At 34.5% G+C, this 21,124-nt stretch overlaps 1 protein-coding gene across 1 annotated transcript in view; it reads right to left on the reverse strand.

The window, feature by feature from the left end:
- Positions 1-264: 264 nt before the first annotated feature.
- The window catches only part of GBE1 (1,4-alpha-glucan branching enzyme 1), a gene marked incomplete at both ends in the record, with an annotated part of 147,284 nt that continues 126,424 nt past the window's right edge, over positions 265-21,124 (reverse strand). The window contains 3 exons of the mRNA XM_079549548.1: positions 265-321; positions 9,453-9,515; positions 11,215-11,331. Coding sequence (XP_079405674.1) covers positions 265-321; positions 9,453-9,515; positions 11,215-11,331 — 237 coding nt within the window. The remainder of the gene's footprint in view (positions 322-9,452; positions 9,516-11,214; positions 11,332-21,124) is intronic.

Here is a 21,124-nt window from a genome sequence, read left to right on the forward strand (position 1 = left end):
GCTGTTTTGAAGTATTGTTAGTGAAAATTTTTATTACCAAAATGATAACATTCTTCTTTCTCTTCCTTAACATTTCTTCAAAATAGGTTCTAACAAGCACAAACCTCTGCATTTGCATGTGAATATTAATCTTGCATTTTAAAAACGTTAATATTACTAGATTCAGCTTTGGAAAGATTCAATAGAGCTAGTTTTGTTACACTTAGTAGTATAGTGTATCAGCACTTCTATCACTTGCTTCTTCAGTGATAGGTACAGAGATCTTCAACGTGGGACATCCATATTCTGAAGCACAATAGCCACTCTGCTTGGAATGTACGCCTAGTAAAAAGATGATAAGAACAAGGAAAAATCCATGAACGTCACAGGATTCATTTTCTTAAAAAAAAAAACAGTATATGAAAAAACACATGTAATACTTAGCCATTCAATATTTCTCATTTTTGCGATCTTGTAGGTTATTCTAATTGTATTTTAAATGTGACTGGCTGCTTAGTTCCAGTACTTGAGTTATACAAGATAATATAAAAGTTTAAAAGACATCTTAATTGCAATCTCTCCTCTTTTCTCTTTTTATAAATATTGCTTTGAAAGATTTAAAATGGCTACCAGTAGAGGGCCTCATATGACTTCCAAAGTCCAATTTATAATACTCGAAGACATCTAGGTCAATAGACTATACAATGATAAATGAGAAAGTTTTACAACAACATTCGAACACTCCTCCGCTGTGAAGTAAAGAGTCCTCAAGGCATATGATATCATTTCATACAGGTAAGTAACAGCATTATGACACAGCATTGCATTCTTCTCCATCTTGGCATCTATGGAATTTCAGTGCCAGTTGCTAAAAATTACTCAAAAAACTAGATATAGATGCATATTAACCATTACACTACTGCATTTTGTTTTACCCTTTTTTATCTGATTACCATGAGAAAGATATGCATATAATCAAAAGACTTCTCATAGATCACAAAAGAGCTTGTGGCAATATATTTTACATGACATTTCTTCTAAGCAAAGTAGAATCACAATCTGAAAACGAGACTGATATGCACTACCTACCAATTACCTTGATATATGGTACTCCATCAATTGTCAAGTGTATGAATGTGTTTGCTGAACAAGTCAATAAAAATGCAATTATAAAAGGTAACACAAGATTGAAGATTATCGGCTTCATTCTGACAACATCCTCCTTTAGACTACTCTCCATCCCTGTGGAATATCTAATATCCCACAATTTCAACTATGTTATCTGCAAACTAGAGCTTGATGGCATGAAAGGCTTTCATAGTTTTCAAAAACAGAATGAAGGAACAGAGCAAAGAGCTTTAAGAAAAGGAGAAAAAAGAAAAGAACAGCTGATCTTCATTGAATCAGACAGAGCCATGTCCAGTGCTTCTTGAAAGGCAGTGAACATAATGATTTCCCCTAAGGTTTCAGTGATAAATAGCTCCACTGTTCAGGGGAGGAAATACTTAATGAACTAGCTCAGAATGTATAGATAATGCCAAGATTTTTAAATTGTGTATTGAGAAATTCAGCACTCTGAGTTGATACGATGAAAATGGAAAGGAGCTAAAGGGAATAATTTTTCTAAGAAAATATTCATAAGAAGTTACTTTGGTTAAGCCAACAAAGACTGACATTAATAGAGGATATATCAATTCCGTTATAGCCAGGTCAATAATATAACAGATCTTAGGAGAAATGTATTATCTCAGTGCCTATAAAGTCAACTTGCACCAAATGAGAATCTAAGAGCATTGTGGAATCACTCCACCAGTACAATGTCAATCAAAATTTTAGAACTGGTTTTAGGTACAATTTTGGAATTTGAGTAACATATTATATTTTAATTGATAAGAATTTTCTGCTTGTTTTTCTACTTGTCAGGAAGAGATTCAATTGCAAACTTATTACTTTAGTCAAACATTTCCATACCTTGGAAAATTAAACATAGGTTCTAATGCTTATTGACTTGGTGGTCTTTTTACTAAAACAGAAAAATCAGCTATGACATTGCTTCCTAGTCTGATCAACTTATATCATTTATCAGTGTAATTGCCTCTAAGGCCTACACAAAACTATAAGAAATAACAAAACCACTAGGGCATGAGCAAGGAATACTCTCAATTGTACATTAAGTATTCATTCCACTGGTAGGAATACAATTTTTTAAAAAAAGCAATATTACACAAGCATTAGATAATTCCTGTTACTTTGTTTTAAGAGAATTCAGAACATCTGGGTGAAGGGAATGTTAAAAAAAAATGTGACCAAAGAGGTTGGAAAGATTGCCCATTTTTCATGAGGTGAAATAGGAAAGATTATTCACTCAGGATCTAGCAAAACTTTCATCTTTCCCAGTCCAGATTTCTAACTTTTTACTCTTCTCACTTCTGGCACTCAATCTCCAAAGCTTCCCCAGCCTCTTCTTTTCTTTTGTCACATTTAACTATCACTTGTGTAAAAACACATCCCCACACATTTCACTTTATTTTCTCTATTCTTTTCCTGATTTCCTCCTAGTCATACACACTCCTTCTCTGTCCAGACTAAGAGCCATCATATCTGTAATTACTGAACTCCTTTGGCAGCCTGGCAGTAGTGGTGTACTGGTTAGATTATACACTACCTGTGTTTTGAAGAAAAAATAAACAAATTAAAACAAAACAAAACAAAACAAAAAACAGAAGCCAAATTTTTAAAGTGACCTTCAAAAATTCTGAGATTACATTTAAGTTCAGATACATTTTAACATATAAAGAATAGATAAATCCTAGCTAAAAGCAAATAAAAGCATGCCTTAATAAGTGACAATACATACATTTTAATTTCTCTATCCAATTTAGATCAAGAACTGTTTGCTTACTGTATTTTAATCTATTGTTCTGATCATATCAAAACACATACATATAGTACTTCATATTGTAGAAAAATAAATTTGCAACAGCATACAATAAAAGGCCATCATCCCCAGACACACACATCCATGCTTCTCCTGTACTACTCAGTTCTATCTTCTTTAAATACTGAAGAAAATGGCAACCATGTTTCTTTCTGTATTTCCTAGGTAAGCCATTATGTATATTTTTTGTTCACTTGTTTTTAAGACTGTCCAAGTTATATTAAAGTATTTTAACAACTACTCCAACACAATGAAATGCATTAATAAAGATGAGATCTGGCATTTTATGATAGGTGTCTGTGACAAAGTCCTATCAATTCAATCTGATATCCAGCATAAACAACAGTTCTTATGAGGTCTCCTACTCAGCATACTGGTTTTTTAATCTTTACTAGTACATGGGAGTCTTCTCCTGATCTTTTTCTCATTGATTTTTCTATTGGCTAAATCTTCAGATTTATTAAGACGCATCTGGATTGGACCTCTAACATTCAATTTATCAATGACTGACCCTAATTCAGTGTCGTCTACAAATCTGCTGGGGATGTGCTTTGTTACTGTTAAAGACTCCATCAAACAGCACCAGCCCTGGCAGTAATTGCTACAGCAGTCTTCTTCCTATCAGTCAATACCTGGACATTGAACCTCCGACTACTAAAAGTGCAGCAGCCCAACCAGATTTCAATGTGCCTAACAATCTTCCCATTCAGCTTGTACTTCCACTTGCAGGAGACAAAGTTTAAACATTACAACATTGACTGTAGTAGCCTCATGCACGTAGCTAGATATTTCATCAGAGAAAGCAACCAGGTTATCAGGTATGTTTTGTATTTACTAAATCTGAGCTGTCCTTCTGATCAACTCATACCTATCCCCTTCCAAAGGGATATGGTCCATGATCTCCTAAGAGACTGAGCAGGGAAGGCTCACTGGCCTCCAGATCCATCAGGTTTCTTTTCTCGCTTTCACTACAAACTTTCTTCAGTTTCCAAAAATTTCCCCTGGACACTATGATTTTTCACAGATGATTTCAGCCTTGCAACCATGCCAGTGAAATCTTTCCAAATCTCTGCATATATCCCATTTATCCAGCCTCGTTAAGGTGTCTCTAACCTATTGCTCTGCTGCTGCTACATTCTTTTTGATAGTGTACTGGTACACAAAAGAGTTGGAAAACAGGCTTTACCCTCAGAGGCTGAGGTTTAAAAACAACAAAAAAACATAACTCCTCCTCTTCTCAAGGATTTTGCATTTTTTTCTTGATCTCTTCTGATATTCGTACACTTTCTGCACACTTGTAGAACTCCTTTCTTGCCATCCTTTATATCTCTAACTAGTTTTTAACTCAAACAAGGTTTTGACCTCTCTGATTTTGCTCTTAATAGTCTACACCTTGCTTTAATATTCCTTCATTACCTGCCTTATTCCCTTATTTTTCACATGTAATAAAGTTTGCCAAGTGGCTCTTCATTTTTTATTGCTGTGTTCAGCATATGTGTTCTTGTGATTTATGATTTATGACATAGAACAGTTACTGAGGTGTTGACTCCCAATTAACAATTATGAAAACAAAAGTCACTTTAGAAGTGATAGCTGACTTATTGTTAAGGGAAGTTCTAAGAAAAAAAAACAAACACCTCAAGACAGACAATTTAATGTGAAGTATTACTACATTATACTAGCTTACATCCTTAACCTTTATTTAGCTACAGAAATAATGATAAAAGAAGATTTAAAAACAACTGTTTTTCCCATTTTAGCTCAGTAGAAATATCAGCAGCAACACCCCTGGTTTCTCTCTCACCATGCTTACTGTATTATTCTTCATGATGCTGGTCACAACAGTTAAAAACTTGATCTCCTTTTCCCAGGCTTTTTTATCCTAAGTGCATCTCTTAAAAGCCAGGAGATGTGGACACTGAGAAATGACTTGTGGAAGTCTTTCTTAAGATGTTCACCTCCTTGTGCCCCAATTGCCAACTTCAAAATGTCTGTCTAGTTCAGATCACGTAACAGTATACAAAAGCGTCTTGATTCAAAGCACAACAGGAAATCCAGACATTTATCATTAAAAGAAATCATAGAGAAATGCCATTTTTCTTGTTTTTCTACACACCAATGAGGAGAGGTACAGAAGTATTTTCTAGTCTTGCTTTTCCTTTCATATACTGTTGCTGAATTATATAGTTCCAATTAACAGCTTCTGCTTGGTTTACATCCTTATATCTTATATCCTGCCTTTCTGATCACAGATTTTTATTTCATTCATGTCTTCTTCATCATTTCACAAGGCTTACTTGACGAACATGGATATATGTGAAAACAAAGTAGAGAATATTAAGGAGAATACATTCATAGCTAATCAAATTCTTGACTCCCTTTCAACCGTATCATCCTCTGAATGTTGTTTCAAGCATTCTGTGCTCATTCTACAGGCCCTTCTAAGTCCTTCCTCCCCTTCCGAATTACAGTCTCATTCACACTGGAAGGGGCCTCAAGAGGCAAGGCCAGCTATGAGGTCAAATCAGGCTAGTCAAGGCTTTGGATATCTCAATGAACTGAACCTTTGTTTTTTATACCAATTGCTTACTTATGACCTCGCACCCTCTGTGCTGTCACACTAACTCTGGTATTTTAGGAAGCCATCAAAAAACATATCAGGAGATTCATAAGGCCTTCACTAATGGAGGGAGTGGGATATGCAGAAAGGAGAACATCAGATCCTCTGGGGACAGTTAGGGTGACTCAGCTGTGAAAAAAAGTTTTCGACAAAGTTAATTTTCAGATGTTTAGTCATCAAGTTATTGAAAGTCTTTTTATTCCCAATGGAGTATTCAGTGGGAATAAAGTGGAATAGTTGTGATTGACTTCACAGGTAGAATTGCTAAGAAAGATGATGACTGAGGACAGAAATGTTTGCAAGTCAAATACATACAACATATTTTTTATTACTTCCTCTTTGACCTTTTCATACCGCTTGTCAATTTAAAATGAAAGGCAGTCACAGTGTTTGCAATTAGGCAAATTTCACAGAGATCAGAATTTCTAGCACTAATACAAGATAGCCAATATAATACACACACGAAAACATTTCTTTCAAGCAACCTGTTTTCCACCTGCATACATGGTGTTCTATCAAGATCATATTCTGTTTATGTGGGCTACCACAGAAACAGGGAAAAGAAACTGGTCATCCAACCATTTGACAGGAATACATAAAATGCTTTTCAGTATTCAAATACTTATTTCTTACTTTTTTTTGTTTGTTTGTTGGTTTGTTTTGTTTTCATTATTTTTCTGGATAATTTCAAGAAACAAGAGACCAGAATAGTTAAGAATACAGAAGTAGAAAATACAGGAAGTATTTGTGAATAGCAGCAGTTCTAAGTATGAAGCTCACCTTAGATATTTTAGGAGGGTTGCAATATATAGCAATCTCTAAATATATATTTAAAAAAAAAAAAAACAAAGAAACAAACAAACAAACAAAAAACCCCAAAAACACATGAGCAAGAAATTCTACAAACTACATTTCTACTTTCAGATTCATCAGAGTAGATTCTGTACCAGGTGCAAGCACAACTGAAATTGGCTGGAACCGTAATGAACTACTCTTCATCCCACTTTGAGGTTGGAAAACATCAAGTCCTAAAAATCATTTCAAGGTCATTTTGCAGCAGATGGGAGAATTACTGGAACTCAGAGCTAGATCAGGCGCTGCAGAAAAATATTTGATAGTGCATATTGCAGCTGGTGGATGCAGAAGGCAATATCACAGGAGTCTGTGCCAACATTTTCCCAAACTTTTAATTAAAATGAGGGCCTTGGACAATCTCATGTCTCTGTATCACTACTAATTGTCAGACGCTGACACTATTCTGAGAATATAATTAACCATCAATGAATAAGGTACATGATAGCTTTTCCTTTCTGACTGTAACTTGTTATAAAGAACTTTATATTTCAGATTTTATTTTGCTAGATATTGCATATGAAAAGGAAGGTATGCTTAAAATAATGTGAAGCACTGCCTTCCAACCTGTTTTTCAATTTACAACAGTAAAGCATGAATATGCAGAAAATCATTTCTCTGTCTTGCTTCATTTATGCAAAAGATCTCCAGGCTCTATCTCAACGTTTCTATTATCTTTTGCACTCTTCCTTAAGAAAAGTTACTTCAAATAGACAACTAAATCCTGACAAACTCAAACATGCAGTCCAACAAAACAAGACTGAATGAAAGTGGATAACTGATTAACTTTGGAATCATTATACTTGTTTCTGAGTTTTTGTTTGTTGAAGAATTGAAATGATCAATGAATACAAGCAAACTAATTTATCAATTTATTGTTGATTTATCTTAATCACGAAGAAGCAAGATCTTGCTGCTATCTCATCTTCCTAGTTAGAACAGTCAATTTTCTAACAACAAATATACAGTATAAAATACATACAAATATTCTGTATATCTATGCATGTTAAGGGAGAAAATAGTTAAAGATTACATCATTCTTTTAAAATTCAATACATAAATCCTTATCATGAAAGTTTTTCAAATTACTATTTTCAAAGCTAAGGTCACTAAAAGCTTTTAGAACATTTCAATCTATGTGTATATTTTTAATTTGTCAATAGACTCATGGAGACATGAAATTGCACTTTGACACTGAGTATTATATATTAAGGTCAAGGTTAAAAAGCCCAACCCAGCAGAAAGGATATTCTTAGAATAAACTACATAATTTTTAGTTGATATAATGAAAGGGAGAAAGAGTATTTCAGCTTCCACTTTTAGTTTAGCTAATTGAACTGATGAGAACTACAGGAAAAGTGAATATATAAAAACTGAAATGTGTTAAACAATTACACTTTAACTGCATACTGTTTTGCCAATGACATAACATAGTCTGCAACTTTACATTTAGACTACTTATTACTCAGTTCTGTTGGTGCAACATGTATAAAACCCAGTGCATCCGTACAAGTCCTTACTTCTTTCTTACTTACTACTTTTATTAAAAAAAAAATACTTAAGTTACTACAACACACACTTTGATATCTAATTACATTTTCAATATAAATCAATCACATCAGATGCCTGATAAAACATTTGGAATGATGAGTGTTATTAGAAACAGATTTTTTTTCTTCCCCCACCCTCTCCTTGCCCCAAATCTAAGTTTCATATCCAGCTACGATAATCAGGTAAGGTACAAATGTAAAGGGGCAGCAGGATCTTACAGGAGTAGAAACACATCTGCAGCAGTTAATTTGAAATGTGAAGACAATATAAAACTAGAAGGTTATGCAAGCATAGAAAAAGCACACATCTTTCATAAAACATAGAATGGCTTGGATTGGAAGGGACCTCAAAGACCACTTAGTGCCAGCCCCCTGTCACCTGGTTGCCCCTTGCCGGGTTGCAACCCATGAGATCAGGCTGCCTGGGGCTCCATCCAATCTGACCTAAAACGCCTCCAGAAATGAAGCATCCACAACAAACTTAGCTCAAAAAAGACTATTAAAGCCTGTTTTCCATGGCAGCAATACAAACAAAAATATGATGGTTTAAAAGTTCTTTTGTACAATGACAAATAGACTAACAGTTTGTTTTAAGAAGGTTTGATCACATGAAAAGTTATGTGCATTTCATGTAATTGTTAACAACCTGCAGCAGAGGAAGAAGCAAAACAGAAAAATGAGATTATTTACAAAGAATACTTTTGATTTTCCTACAGAATTTTCAAGGCATGCATGATGATCTTGAAATCTGGCCTCATACAGAACTTGAATTACCATATATTTATCAGCAAAATTTCACAGTGCTGAGTAGTGCTTACAAAGTTTACTCTTCACTCAGTTTTCTTCACTCCAGGTATTTCACATTTCTTTTCTTCTCATTTTGCAATGTCACTTTGAATATCTCTTTTATTAGGTGATATTTCTAGAATGAATTATGTCATGTCTAATCTCCTACTTCTATAATGTGTTTGTGCACTATTTAAGCTTGACTTGAGCAGCAGAATTATTGCATGTAATTTCATTTTGTCATAGTCCTGTGGGTATGTTTTACTGACAGTGTTTATCTAGCACACCTTAAGGGAAGTGTATCTTTCACTATAAAAAATGTGTTTGTGGTGAAGGGAGAACTAAAATTTTTGAAACTAGACACTTATGTCACATGCATTATGTACAAACAATAAGATAATTGCTGAAGTACAATAAAAAAACCTTTTCTGAGTTCATTGGGGTGGTGCCATCAAAAAGAAAAATCGAGAGGAAGATATCTACTTAGACTTCTTAATGTTAAAGCAGGACTAAAACAATTCTCAAGGATGACGGATTATTTAAGAACTGGGATCTAAATTTCTACTTATGATAAAACATTTGTTTCTTTTGTAAAATACCAACTAGTAGTATTCACTATAACTTTTGTTCTTTCTTACTTGGTGTTATATCTTGCTGGATTTGGTCTGATTTTCCACATTTTTTCCCCCAATTACTTTTGCTTTGTGTCTTCTTACTACCATTTTACCTTTATGAGGCGCTTGTGGCATCTTCTGGAGTGTTGGCTGAAGCTGGTCTGTGAATTGGACTGCTGAAGGACATAAAGGAAAGTTGTCATGACCCACTCTGATGGGTTTCTATCTGACTCAGAAGTGCCATTGCCATGCCACAGCTTATGCTGCAAAAATGCATTTGCTTCTTTGCTTGTCACATGCTTTATCTTCCACATGCTCCTAGTTAAGATGCACCTTCAAGTTTTGTTGTATTTTTTCTGTCTTGAAGGATCTGCACTTATCATCTAAAAGCCCTTATGTGAAATATACACTCTAAATTACAGTTAATTGGCTTGCAAAAGTTAAGTTAGTGGCAGCTAATTAAAATGCTCTCTAATCACTAAAGCATCATACTTGAATTCGACACAGGAAGCAAGAATTCTGGGAGCATTAATTTGATGTGTAACCTGCAGGACTGGACTTTTAAATCCTCAGTTTCTTAGAGTGCTTATGATAACAGATACTTACCTAAGGGTATCTAAGGGCACTGTCATACACAAACACTTTAAAAAAACAGCATGTTCCCAAGATCCTCCAGGCCAAGCACAATGTAACAAAACTATTTTAAAACATGCCAACAGAAGAATTGTCAATACTCTGAGTGTAACAAAAGAGGGTAAAAGAAAGCGTGAGAGGCAGAGATTAAAACGTACAATAACTCTCAGGAATTGGGATCTCACAAGAAATGTGACACCAGAAGATCATTTATCCATTCTGACATTGAAGAAGACTGTCACACACATACCAGTATAGATACTCCGTATCTGTAGTCTGTTACATTACAAAAATAATACAATTTTAGTGTATACAGATATACCTGTGTATAGAGATATATTTTCACACACTTAAATGGTTTAGATATAAAAATGTGGCCAGCAACATAAGCATTCTCAGAACTTTTCCAGTGAAGCCTGACCAGTTCACAGCATTTTCGAATCTTAGTATCTGTTGAACTAGTGAAAATACATACAAGTGTGTAATATATATATACACACACGCACTTATATATATATAGTATATGCATACATGTGTATGTATACATATAGAAAGAATGGGAAATGGTAGATTTACAAATTAATTGTGGTAAGGGATTATGATTTCAAGAGTAATGACAATAGGCACTGATTTGGTTTTGATTAGTCACCACCTCAGCTAACAGAAATTGTATATACAACTGTACAAGCAAAGTGATTAGAAGTTGATCTGAAGTGATTTGAGGGAAACTCTTTGTTCACTGTTCAGAACAATTAGGACTAAACATTCTTGATGCAAATAGAGATGGTCTGTTGTATGTTTTTCTGTAAACTGAGGAGGATAAAGGCTTTGTCAAGTTAGGCAAATGATTTTAAGAAAGCAATGAAAAATTAGTTTATATAGCTTTATTCACTAAGAAAGCATGAAGATGGAGTTTTTCAGACATGAAAACAAAGTAAATGCTTATATTAAAAAAGGCAATTCAAAAGTACATTAGAAGATTTTCATGCATATCATGTGGCAATGCAAGACAGTGCAAGATGACATGCAAATGAAAAGGTAATGTCCAAAGAAAATCAGATAATATTATTAGCCATGATAAAACTGTAATATCACCTCCTATGTATTCATACACAGGCTAATTTCCGAATGTTAAAAAGCAAACAAACCTACCACAGAAATACTCCTAGAATAGTCTCCATTTGTCTGAAGACTTTTAAAATCATTCAATTATTCAGATTAATAATACAACATCTTTCTTACCATAACTGAATTAGGTCGATAATTGTGAGGATATTCTTCAGAGAAGTACTCTGTATTGTGGTCCAACCTTTGATGCCCTCCATATTCTGCAGCATCGGAATCCATAACGATTTTATACTTAAAAAGACTGTTAAGGTATTATGTCAAAATTATGTTAAATGGGAAATAAATCAAAGTGGAAATTCTGAAAGAAGTGTCTTTTAAGAAAATGTTGGAAAATTTTACCTCATTATCAGCTTTAATTTTCAATGCCTTGTATGCTCACTATATACTCCCTCTCCTTTATTTTATAAACACGCCCAAATCGTCAGTCATTTCTTGCCATGCACAACATACCCACAAACTACAGCTCCGACTTTGCAGTATCCTTCCAAAGCCACTATCAACAAGGGCTGCTACTATTCCATTGTATATTTTATGAACATGGCAGGGGAACATCTCCCTCAAGCATTTCACTCATTGCTACTATGATCTACATTATACATTAAATTTAATAATTCATCAACATTGCTGAAAGGCCTGACATCTCTAATGATTCCTTTAAAGCTACTTACAGCAAATGCAATTGTTATGGCTGTACTAATTTGAAACAAATTATCTAGTGTCCTTAATCTACACTATCAAAGTAAGTCTAGCAGTTCTCTCTAGCAATCACTGCCTCTCCACACCTCGCAACACAGCTTATTTGGCAGAACTACTGTTAATCCTGAAAAATGGGGACAGAAGCATTCTAAGATCTTCATAAATTAGAAGGAAGAAGACTTAGTTTGGTAAACAAGACCATTTCCCTTGCATTCACATTTCAGAATTTTGAAAATTAATTAATTAATTGAGCATTTAAGTTTTAGAATGCTACCTTCATAGACACATTAAACAACAGTTTTGCAATTTAATTAAGCACATAATAGAAGCGTTTCATTTTGCAGTGAAGTCTCTTGTTTCAGTGACAGAATGCTGGAAATACTACCCTGATTCAAAAAAGCCCAATTTCTGTTCAATTTGATTCTCTAACTGTAAATTTCCTAACTACTACAGTGAAGTAGAACAGTAAAAGCAATGAACTCTTGTACAGATTGAGCTGGAAATGGAAAGTCTGTCATTATATACCACATTAATTACTGAATTACCATGCTTTTATGATATTTTGAAATACATATTTTAACACAGATTTTTAATTTAATCTTTTGCATGCTTAATGACACATAAAGCACCACCAAGTAAAGGCACACTATAAAAAGAAATAATTTGTATTTTGTTCCTCAACCTTTAGTATTGAAAAAAGAATACCACTGTTAATTGTGGGGATGATGGCTCCGGATAATTAGGAACTTTGCAGAAGAGCAGAAAGGAATTTCTAGTGACCAGCTGGAAAATGATGTAAGATTTACTGAATATTTATAAAGAAACTGTTCTTCTCTGTATAGTCTAGTTCAATTCACATAATTTTATTTGAATGTTTTTGATCTATGACAGGTTTTTAAGTACAGTTGAGTCCTCTGTATTATACTTAGCAATCTTATTAGAGAGATTCCTTACACGACAGGTTACTTGACCTATCAAATTAGTCTGAACAGCAGCAATAAGTTGACACTGTTTCCATACACATTTATCTAACACTCTCATCTGAAAAGACAAAGAATTTGGGTGTTATTCAAGTTGGATGTACTGAAGTTTTTTTATGAAGGTATGTTTAGCAACTTAAAAAATCATCCTTAAGTGTAGCAGATGAAAATCAAGGCTGACTCTGTCTGATGCAAAGCTTTTAACTGCTTTTTAGTACAATTAGTTTATTAGCTACGAACACAGTGATTGCATAAGATAAAAACATCCAAATAAAAACCTTTAATAAGTTGGAAATATTACAACCAATCTAACCTTCAGAGTATGGTAAAATACTTTTGCCCATCTGAAATAAGAATCAAAAGCCACCCCCAAGCATTGTACCAGCATTTCTCTTTTGTCTTGTTTTAGCAACTAGCATACAAGCGGCCTACATCTAAACTAAATTCAATATTATAATAAGTGGATGCTTAGAGGTCAGACTGAATATACTAACAAAGCAGTAGAATCACTCAGCATTTAAAAGCTGAATCTACATGTCTTTCCAACTTTGCTCATTAAAAAAGAAGTCACTCTAAGCCAATAGCACAGAAATAAATAAGAGGCAACCCTTATAAGTGTGGATTAGAAATCTGTCATGGATGCACCAAAATTTCCTTTTACTATTTTAATTTAAAAACAAAAATAGCTTATCCTGGATTCTCAATATTTGTCTACTCAAAATTAAAAACTACAAGAGGCGAAATATGAAGTTCACAGGTTTCACATTTCATCTGAAGCCTTCACAGATACCAATCACTACCAGAAGTTCATATGTTCTTAAATGCACCATTATCTGAAATAGCTTTTTTACTTACTTTGGCACATTTTTCTCTTCTTTAGATACAGCCAGTGGTTCAGATAAGACACGATACTAATTTTCTCTACTTAAATTTCTCAAAAGGCAGAAGAGAAACACTGTGGTTTTATTGTGAGAACAAGTAGGGCTGTATGTACCTGTTTACTCACCCTGAAGATACAACCCAGGGTTATTCTAAGAAAAAATCAAAATAGAATGGCTTCAATTCAGGGCAGTTCTTAGAGCAAGTTGCTATCTCTTTCTCCAAAGCTAAAACTGGTTACACAAAGAATTAGAGAAGTCCTACATTAAAAAATTGAAGTGCAATGCTTTAGAAGTGCCTTTTTGTTTACCACAAATAACTTTTATCTTGTATGTTTATACATACTCATTGTAAGTGGACAGATTCTCATTATCATCAGATAATGAGATGTAGGGGAATGAGAAGGCGTATCAACCTCAACATTTCAGAAGTCCAGGAAGTACACTTTTGGAGTAAATCTCATCCATCAACCCTTACTGTGCTTCAATTTACAGTTCTACGCCATTTTGGTGCTCAAAGAATGCCACCTGTAGATCTGTTTTTTGTGTCTTTTATTTGTTTGTTTTTAAATCAGTTTAACAGAATTTGAAACTGAGTATGCATTCTTAAGTTAGTAACACAGTACAAAAAGCATACACAAAACTTTCCCTGGAGAAGAAAAACAATTAACAGGAAAATACTTTGGTATTCTTTCCATGACATCTAAATATTCAAGTTATATGTATAAAGGTTGAAGATGTGAAATACAGAATTTGACTCAGAAGCTTATAAACGAAGAAAAACATCCCAGATTCAACAGAGCCCTTCTGAAAGCAATGTGTTTTTTGTTAACTGAAGTCCTGAAAAATTAAGAAATCTACCACAAGCACCTTTTCATGTTGAACCATAGATTGGCCTGGGTTGGAAGGGATCTCAAGGATCCTCAAGTTCCAAGCCCCCTGATTGTGGGTAGGGTTGCCAACCACTGGGTCAACCATTATATGAGGCTGCCCAGTGCCCCATCCAACCTGGTCTTAAACACCTCCAGGGATGGGACATCCACAACCTCTCTGGGCAGCCTGTGCCAGCACATCACCACTCTCTGTGAAAAAACTTCTCCCTGACATCTAATAAAAATATTTCATCCTTTAGTTCGAAACCAGTCCCCTTTGTGCTACCAATATCTACCCCTGTACAAAGTTGATTTCCCTTCTGTTTGTAATTTCATTTTTAGTTCCATTTAGATATTTCATTACTTCAATCTGTTTAAAATCAATTTTGAGAGTGCTCTGGCATGATCAAGAGTGCGTTTCCCAAATTTAAGTTGGTTCCAATTATTTACTTATGTTTACTCATCTTTAAGAACTCTGCTTACAGAAATAACACAAAGCTGCTATTTAGGGAAGCTAAATAGATGCAAGCTAATTAGAAAAAACAGCTCATCTAGGTAAGAGAGATGCCCCCACTTACCACAGGACTTTACACTGACACAAGAGAGTAGAAAACAGCATCATAAGACAGCCTAAAGGAAAACTGGGATCATCAAACATGTAGGTTGGAAAGAATCTCTGGAAGTCAGCTACAGGGTTAGACCAAGTTGCTCAGGGCTTTGTCTAGTAAGATATTAAAAAGGTTACTCTAAAGATTGAGCCTGCCCAACCTTGTGGGCAATCTGTTTCAGCACGTGCTTGCCGGTGTGCACTGTGGAAAGTTTCCGTTTGGAAAAGCAACATTCCTGCAATTAGACTTGTAGCTAATAAAGTTGAACCATGGTTGTAACCTCCTCCAACTTAGATTTTAGACTGGATTTACTGGAACAATGTCCTGTTCAAGAGCAAAACGTATCTGGGAAGACAACATCATTCTGTTTTTCAAAATTATGCAGAAAAGCTGTTGGAAAAAGCACTGATATATAGAAATCATGAGGATGACAGTGAAGGTGTTACCTGACTATTACGCAAAAAGTATTAGCTGGTTTGAGCAGTCAAAGCCAACAGTAATGAACAAGAGCTAAAGGAAAATACTTACAGAAAGCAAGAACAGATAAGCTGTCTTGGCAGCAATTTTCATTGCCAAAATATTACCATTTGAAGAAGACTCCTTGCCAAAGAGCGAAGATAAGAAACAAAATGAAAAAGGAAAGAAAAGCAGCTGTAGAACAGAAAATCATTATTATATCATTGAATTGATCTTGTAAAAGAAAAGCTATGGCCACAATCATAATTTATAAATTACTAAAATGCACAACAAAACAAATAAATACAGTCATAGATCATTAGACTAAACAATGAGTTTTAATCACCTCAAATCCTAAAAAGCAGAAAGCAGATTTTCAAGCTAGATCAAGAATATCCAGGTAATAATAGGGATGTTAAAGGGACAAAATCATATGCTGGTAATAAAACACACTAAGTAAAACAAAAACTCGTTTTTTTAAATGCAACATGTATGGAATGAGGAAAGATGAAAATAAGAGAAGTTTCCAGAAGAACTGTAAAAAGCCCATAGTTGGTAGGATCCCTTTTTGTTTGTTTTTAATGGTTCTTGAATTTCAATAACAAACCAGGTAATTAGCATAATTTCACAGTAAAGGGTACCTGTTTTCCTTCTCTAAACACACTTCAAATTTTTGAGAGGGCTAAGGTGTCAACTTTGAGGAAGAGCATATTAAAGAGTTTTTAGACGAGTTTTCAAATAAAATTAAACATCTTGGCTTGATGATCTTCAGCTCAGAATATTTACAGGATAGCTGAAGACATTTGTAAGTTAACTAATGATGCAGTACTGAAGGGGAAGAGGACAAGTACTATACCTTTTCGCTTCAATCAAATTTACATGTGGATGTATATAAAATCATATCAGCTGATAACTATGAAGATAAACTGCTGATTTACTTTTTTTGCAAGATAACAAGTCTTATTAAAAAAAAAAGAAAAATAAATACAGCTTAATTTTAATGAGACTTTTGACATTGACAAAAGTCAGCATGAAATCTTAAGGAAGGAAAAAGGGTTATTTATGAAATCTTGAAGAAGGTTGCTTTTAGCCACATTCATTCTGTCACAATTTTTTCTCACTCTTATACCAAATCACATGTGTCCAAGTGTACACAACAAGTGTACAACACTCAAAACAAAGAAACATCAGTTAATAACACTTCATTCTATCTCTTAGGTTCTTCCTGATTCATAATGAGGATGGAGCTATTGGACAAGTCTTTCACATTCTCTGAAGATTACAGTTGTTCTGAGTTGTTATTCTTTGCTTTGGAATTTTCCTCACTGCAGTCACTGTAAGCGTTAGAAAAGATTGCTGTTCACTGTCTGCTTATCCTTGTTTACTTGCAATGTGTCTGCTTTCCTACTGTGCTAATGGGAAAAGGAATAGCATATGTTAAATCTTGTTGCCATCCCACTGCTGTTAGGATGCAGGGTTGTCTGACAAGTCAGCTGTGCCACAACAGAGATGGTGACACTTATCTACCCTGCTGTCTTGATAAGAAAACTGATTCCTTTGTTCTGCTGCTGGGAACAACAATCTCCATTATCAATACACATCATTCTTTTAACTTCTATTTTGTTGTCTCTGGCAGTAATCTCACAAACATGTTTCCATTCACATATTTTATCTATATTAGTAATACGTTTGTTACAAATCTACTATTATTTTGGAGATGGTGAAATATACTTTTGCTTCCATTTCGTCATAGAGCTGCAATAAATTTGAGAACGGTCCAGGGTGAAAGGAGGGAAGTTCAGCTGGCATAAATGCAAAAAGCTACAAAAGTAGGAATAAGAATTATTTAACTGTAGGGAACATTGTAGTACAAAAGGAGAGGAAGTAAACGGTTGAAAAACATTGGCATAAACATCACACAATTTAATTTTTCAAGACCATGAATCTTTATAGCTCTGTGGATTTGGTGAACTGTCAGAACTGTGACTCAGTTTTGACAATGAAGTTCAAGAAAGCTGATTCCAGAGGAACGGTTGAAAAATTTTAACAAGAGAAGATCAAAAAAGTGACAGCAGTATCATCTAAACAGAAAGAATCTCTCTTCTCCATAAAAATGGGACCAAGAATAAACAGTGTTTAAAATGTATTTGAACAGAACTCAATTGCACAATAAGGAAACCATTCTAATAGTAGAGACAGTAATACACTGGAATAGATCTTACTACAGAAGTAGGAAAGTTATTTTCAAATTCCTATTATTAACTAAAATGAAAACCAAAGCTCCTCTCCTTTTCCTTTTCTGCCTCCTTTCAGCCATCATCTTTCTCAAGAGAGGTAAGTTTTACTGTAGACAAGCCTTTGAATCAAATTAACCACTACACCACAGAAAGGTCTTGGCAAAATTAGAAAAAGAAAAAAAAAAGAGGAAATTCATGAATGGTTTCCTGTTAACATTCAAAATTTTATCTACAATCAGAACTAGAGACAGATGATCTAGATGTTGACTATTCTTCCATTTCCAAACTGAAGCAAATTAGGCAGAAATAATTTGTTAACTCAAGCTGCCTGTTTCTCATGAAGAGGCTTCTGAAAGAGCATAATTTATGAGGTAGAATTCCAGTATCAGCATAGAAATGTTTTCTTCTTTTCTTCACATAAAAAAATAGAAATTGAGAAATAGCATGTGCAGCCCTAATAATTACACAGATTCATGGTGCTGTAAACACATGGCTTTTCCTACTCAGATCAAACTTTTTCAAGATGCATTAGTAGGCTATATTTCTTATTCACACATATTAACCTTAATGTATGAACTACCTTGATAGAATTTGGCATTTGGCTGATCCTAAATTAAGTTCTTTGTCTTCATTTGGTGTATATACACTGAATTCTAATAGGCAGGGACAGTTACATAACTGCACTTCAAAGCAGCCTGCAAAGCAGCATCTTTGCCTTCAGCAATCACACTCCAGTGACTCATTCAAGTGACCTTATTTGCTCATTAGAAGCTCTTGGAGCAGGTTGCAAATGTCAGAGAGCTTGAGTTAACATTTTTTTTTTTTTTTAAAGAATAATTCTGCAGCATTTCAGTGACAATATTTGTGATATTTCAGGCCTCATCTAGCTACCTGCATATCAATAACTCTGACTTTCTGTATATTAACTGCCAACAATAACTGTATGACTTTTTGATATTCATTCATCCCAGCTTCACAATGCTTTGGTACATTATTTTATATTAAAAATGGCAATGCCTGTAATGAGGTAACCATTTCTTTTCACAACATTTTTTATCTCCTTCTATTTTAGTAGTGTAATGTATGACAATATAAGATGTCAAGAAAAACAGACATATGCTAGTTGAGATTCAGTACTGCTTAACAACACAGACTTTCATGCCCACGTCCACTATTAAGGTCTCAGTCTTTGAACATCTCACACTAGGATGCATGATAATAGGCAAACAAGATGTACAACTGAGCAACTCACTTTTAAAGGAAATACATCAACAGAGAAGACAATGGTACAAAAGGGAAGAAAAACTGACTTCAAGCTAGCTGTGAGTCTTCATTAAGCTGCCTGTTCAGAAGAAGACTGTCCAAGCTAACCAATACCAGAAGGACTGCAAAGTCTACTATGACTTCTCTTACAAAAGAACAAGTGCATTTTGCTACACCAATAGCCTACAAAGAACTGCTGACAGAAGGATGACATCTTCAATGAGATAACAACAGCCAAATGACTACAAAAACAATGCCAATGCCAGAGAGTCAGGAAGCTCTGTATCCTTTAATGTAACTAACAGCATCCCTGACAAGCTATAAATAACAACAGTGTTGTTATATACACATTTCTTTGAGTATGTGTCACAGCCATCCGCTTAATACTGATAAATTTAAGACATAAATCTGGTTAATCCAATCCACTAAACAGATTAGAAACCCAGGTATGAGTAAGTGGAATGATCATCACTACATTTCCTACAATTCTGTGTCATTCAGATAAACCTTTTATTAAAAAGATTTTAATCAGTGCATTATAGTAGCTGCCTCTTAAGGCTTACGCAGCAAATTGCCTCTCAGAGTACCAAGCAAAAAATCCACTCATTTCTTAAAATAAGAACAACACAGAATAACAATAAGCTCTTGTCTTTTATTTCTGCTTTACGTTTAAGTTTCAAAGGGAGAGGAAAGAACTGCTCTCAGAAGTGGAGAAGCTGTTCTGATGTTTGAAGGTCACATGTGACAACACTTCCTATTTATAAGATATACATCTCATAAAATCTCAGGTTAAAAGTTACAAGACTACACATAAAATTCACTGCTCTAATTGCAGGACAAGAGTTAGAAAGAAAAAAAAAAAAGGTTCAGCATGAAAAACACACCAGCATCTCTAAAGAAAATAGATACTAATCATAGGTCAGCTGAATGTTGGCAGGCAGAAGAGAAGATGCTGAAAGTAGAATAGGAGAGTAATAGCAGTTGCTAACTTTGGGTTACATTCCAGTTAAAAATTGTTATTATAAACAGTTTTGCACTATTTCTATACTACAAATGTTTGAACACTAAAAATGCAAGAATAAACCTTCATGATTTTTTCGTTGTCTATAAGCTGATGCAAAGTATTATTCAAAGGAAGCTGTTTATGATGAGTAGTTTAGAAAACTCCATCAAGAACAGCTTCCAACATGCTCAAAAGAAATGAAGATACAATTGTTAGCTCTCCTGGCTAACTAGGGCATAGAGAAGAGTTTCTATGATCTTCTGTTGTTGATAACCACTCCTAACTTTCAGTTCTAAATATAAAAGCAAATCCTTCATGATTTCACGAATCAAGAACATGATTCTGCTTTGGAGCTCAGATTCAGAGAAGTGTTAACAATTACACACATCTCATACCAGCTACTACTAGGATTTCAGTAGTTCCCTAATATGCTGATCAGGCACTACCTGGTCATGGCAGTTCTACAACTCCAGGGCTTTCCTCGGAGCAGTAGAAAAGCAAATGTTTTACACATAGCAATAATGGATTGCTTTCACATTTGTTTACCAATGAAAAGGACATAAATAATGTAACTGTTAGATTTAATATTGCTTGGCTTTTACCTATACAGAACAGGAACAAAAAACAGATATGTTCAAGCTATTTATGAACAACTTACTGCCCACAGACTGTACTAGCAACAGGCACTTCAGAAGCCACAGCTTGTAGAAAGATATATCGCAAGAGATAGCGCACATGTTATTTGGAATGATTCACATCTTTAAAATCCTACTGTAAAGAAGAGAAGGTTCCTGTTTTCAGATGTAAAAATACATTAATCAGGCTGTGATACAGTTGGCAATAGCTAATTCCCAAAGTTCACTCACCTTGTTCATACACTAAACTGACGTAGAATAAAACTACCAGGAGAAGGATTGTTGAGAAGGTGACTTGATGGGAAGAATCAATATTTGGAATTCTCAAATAAGACTACTATTTTACAAAAAGCTCACTAGTTCCACTGAGTGTTGTGAGCAGTATAGTAGAGTAAA

This window comes from Tetrao urogallus (genome assembly GCF_951394365.1).
Source record: "Tetrao urogallus genome assembly, chromosome: 1".
Lineage (NCBI taxonomy): Eukaryota > Metazoa > Chordata > Aves > Galliformes > Phasianidae > Tetrao > Tetrao urogallus.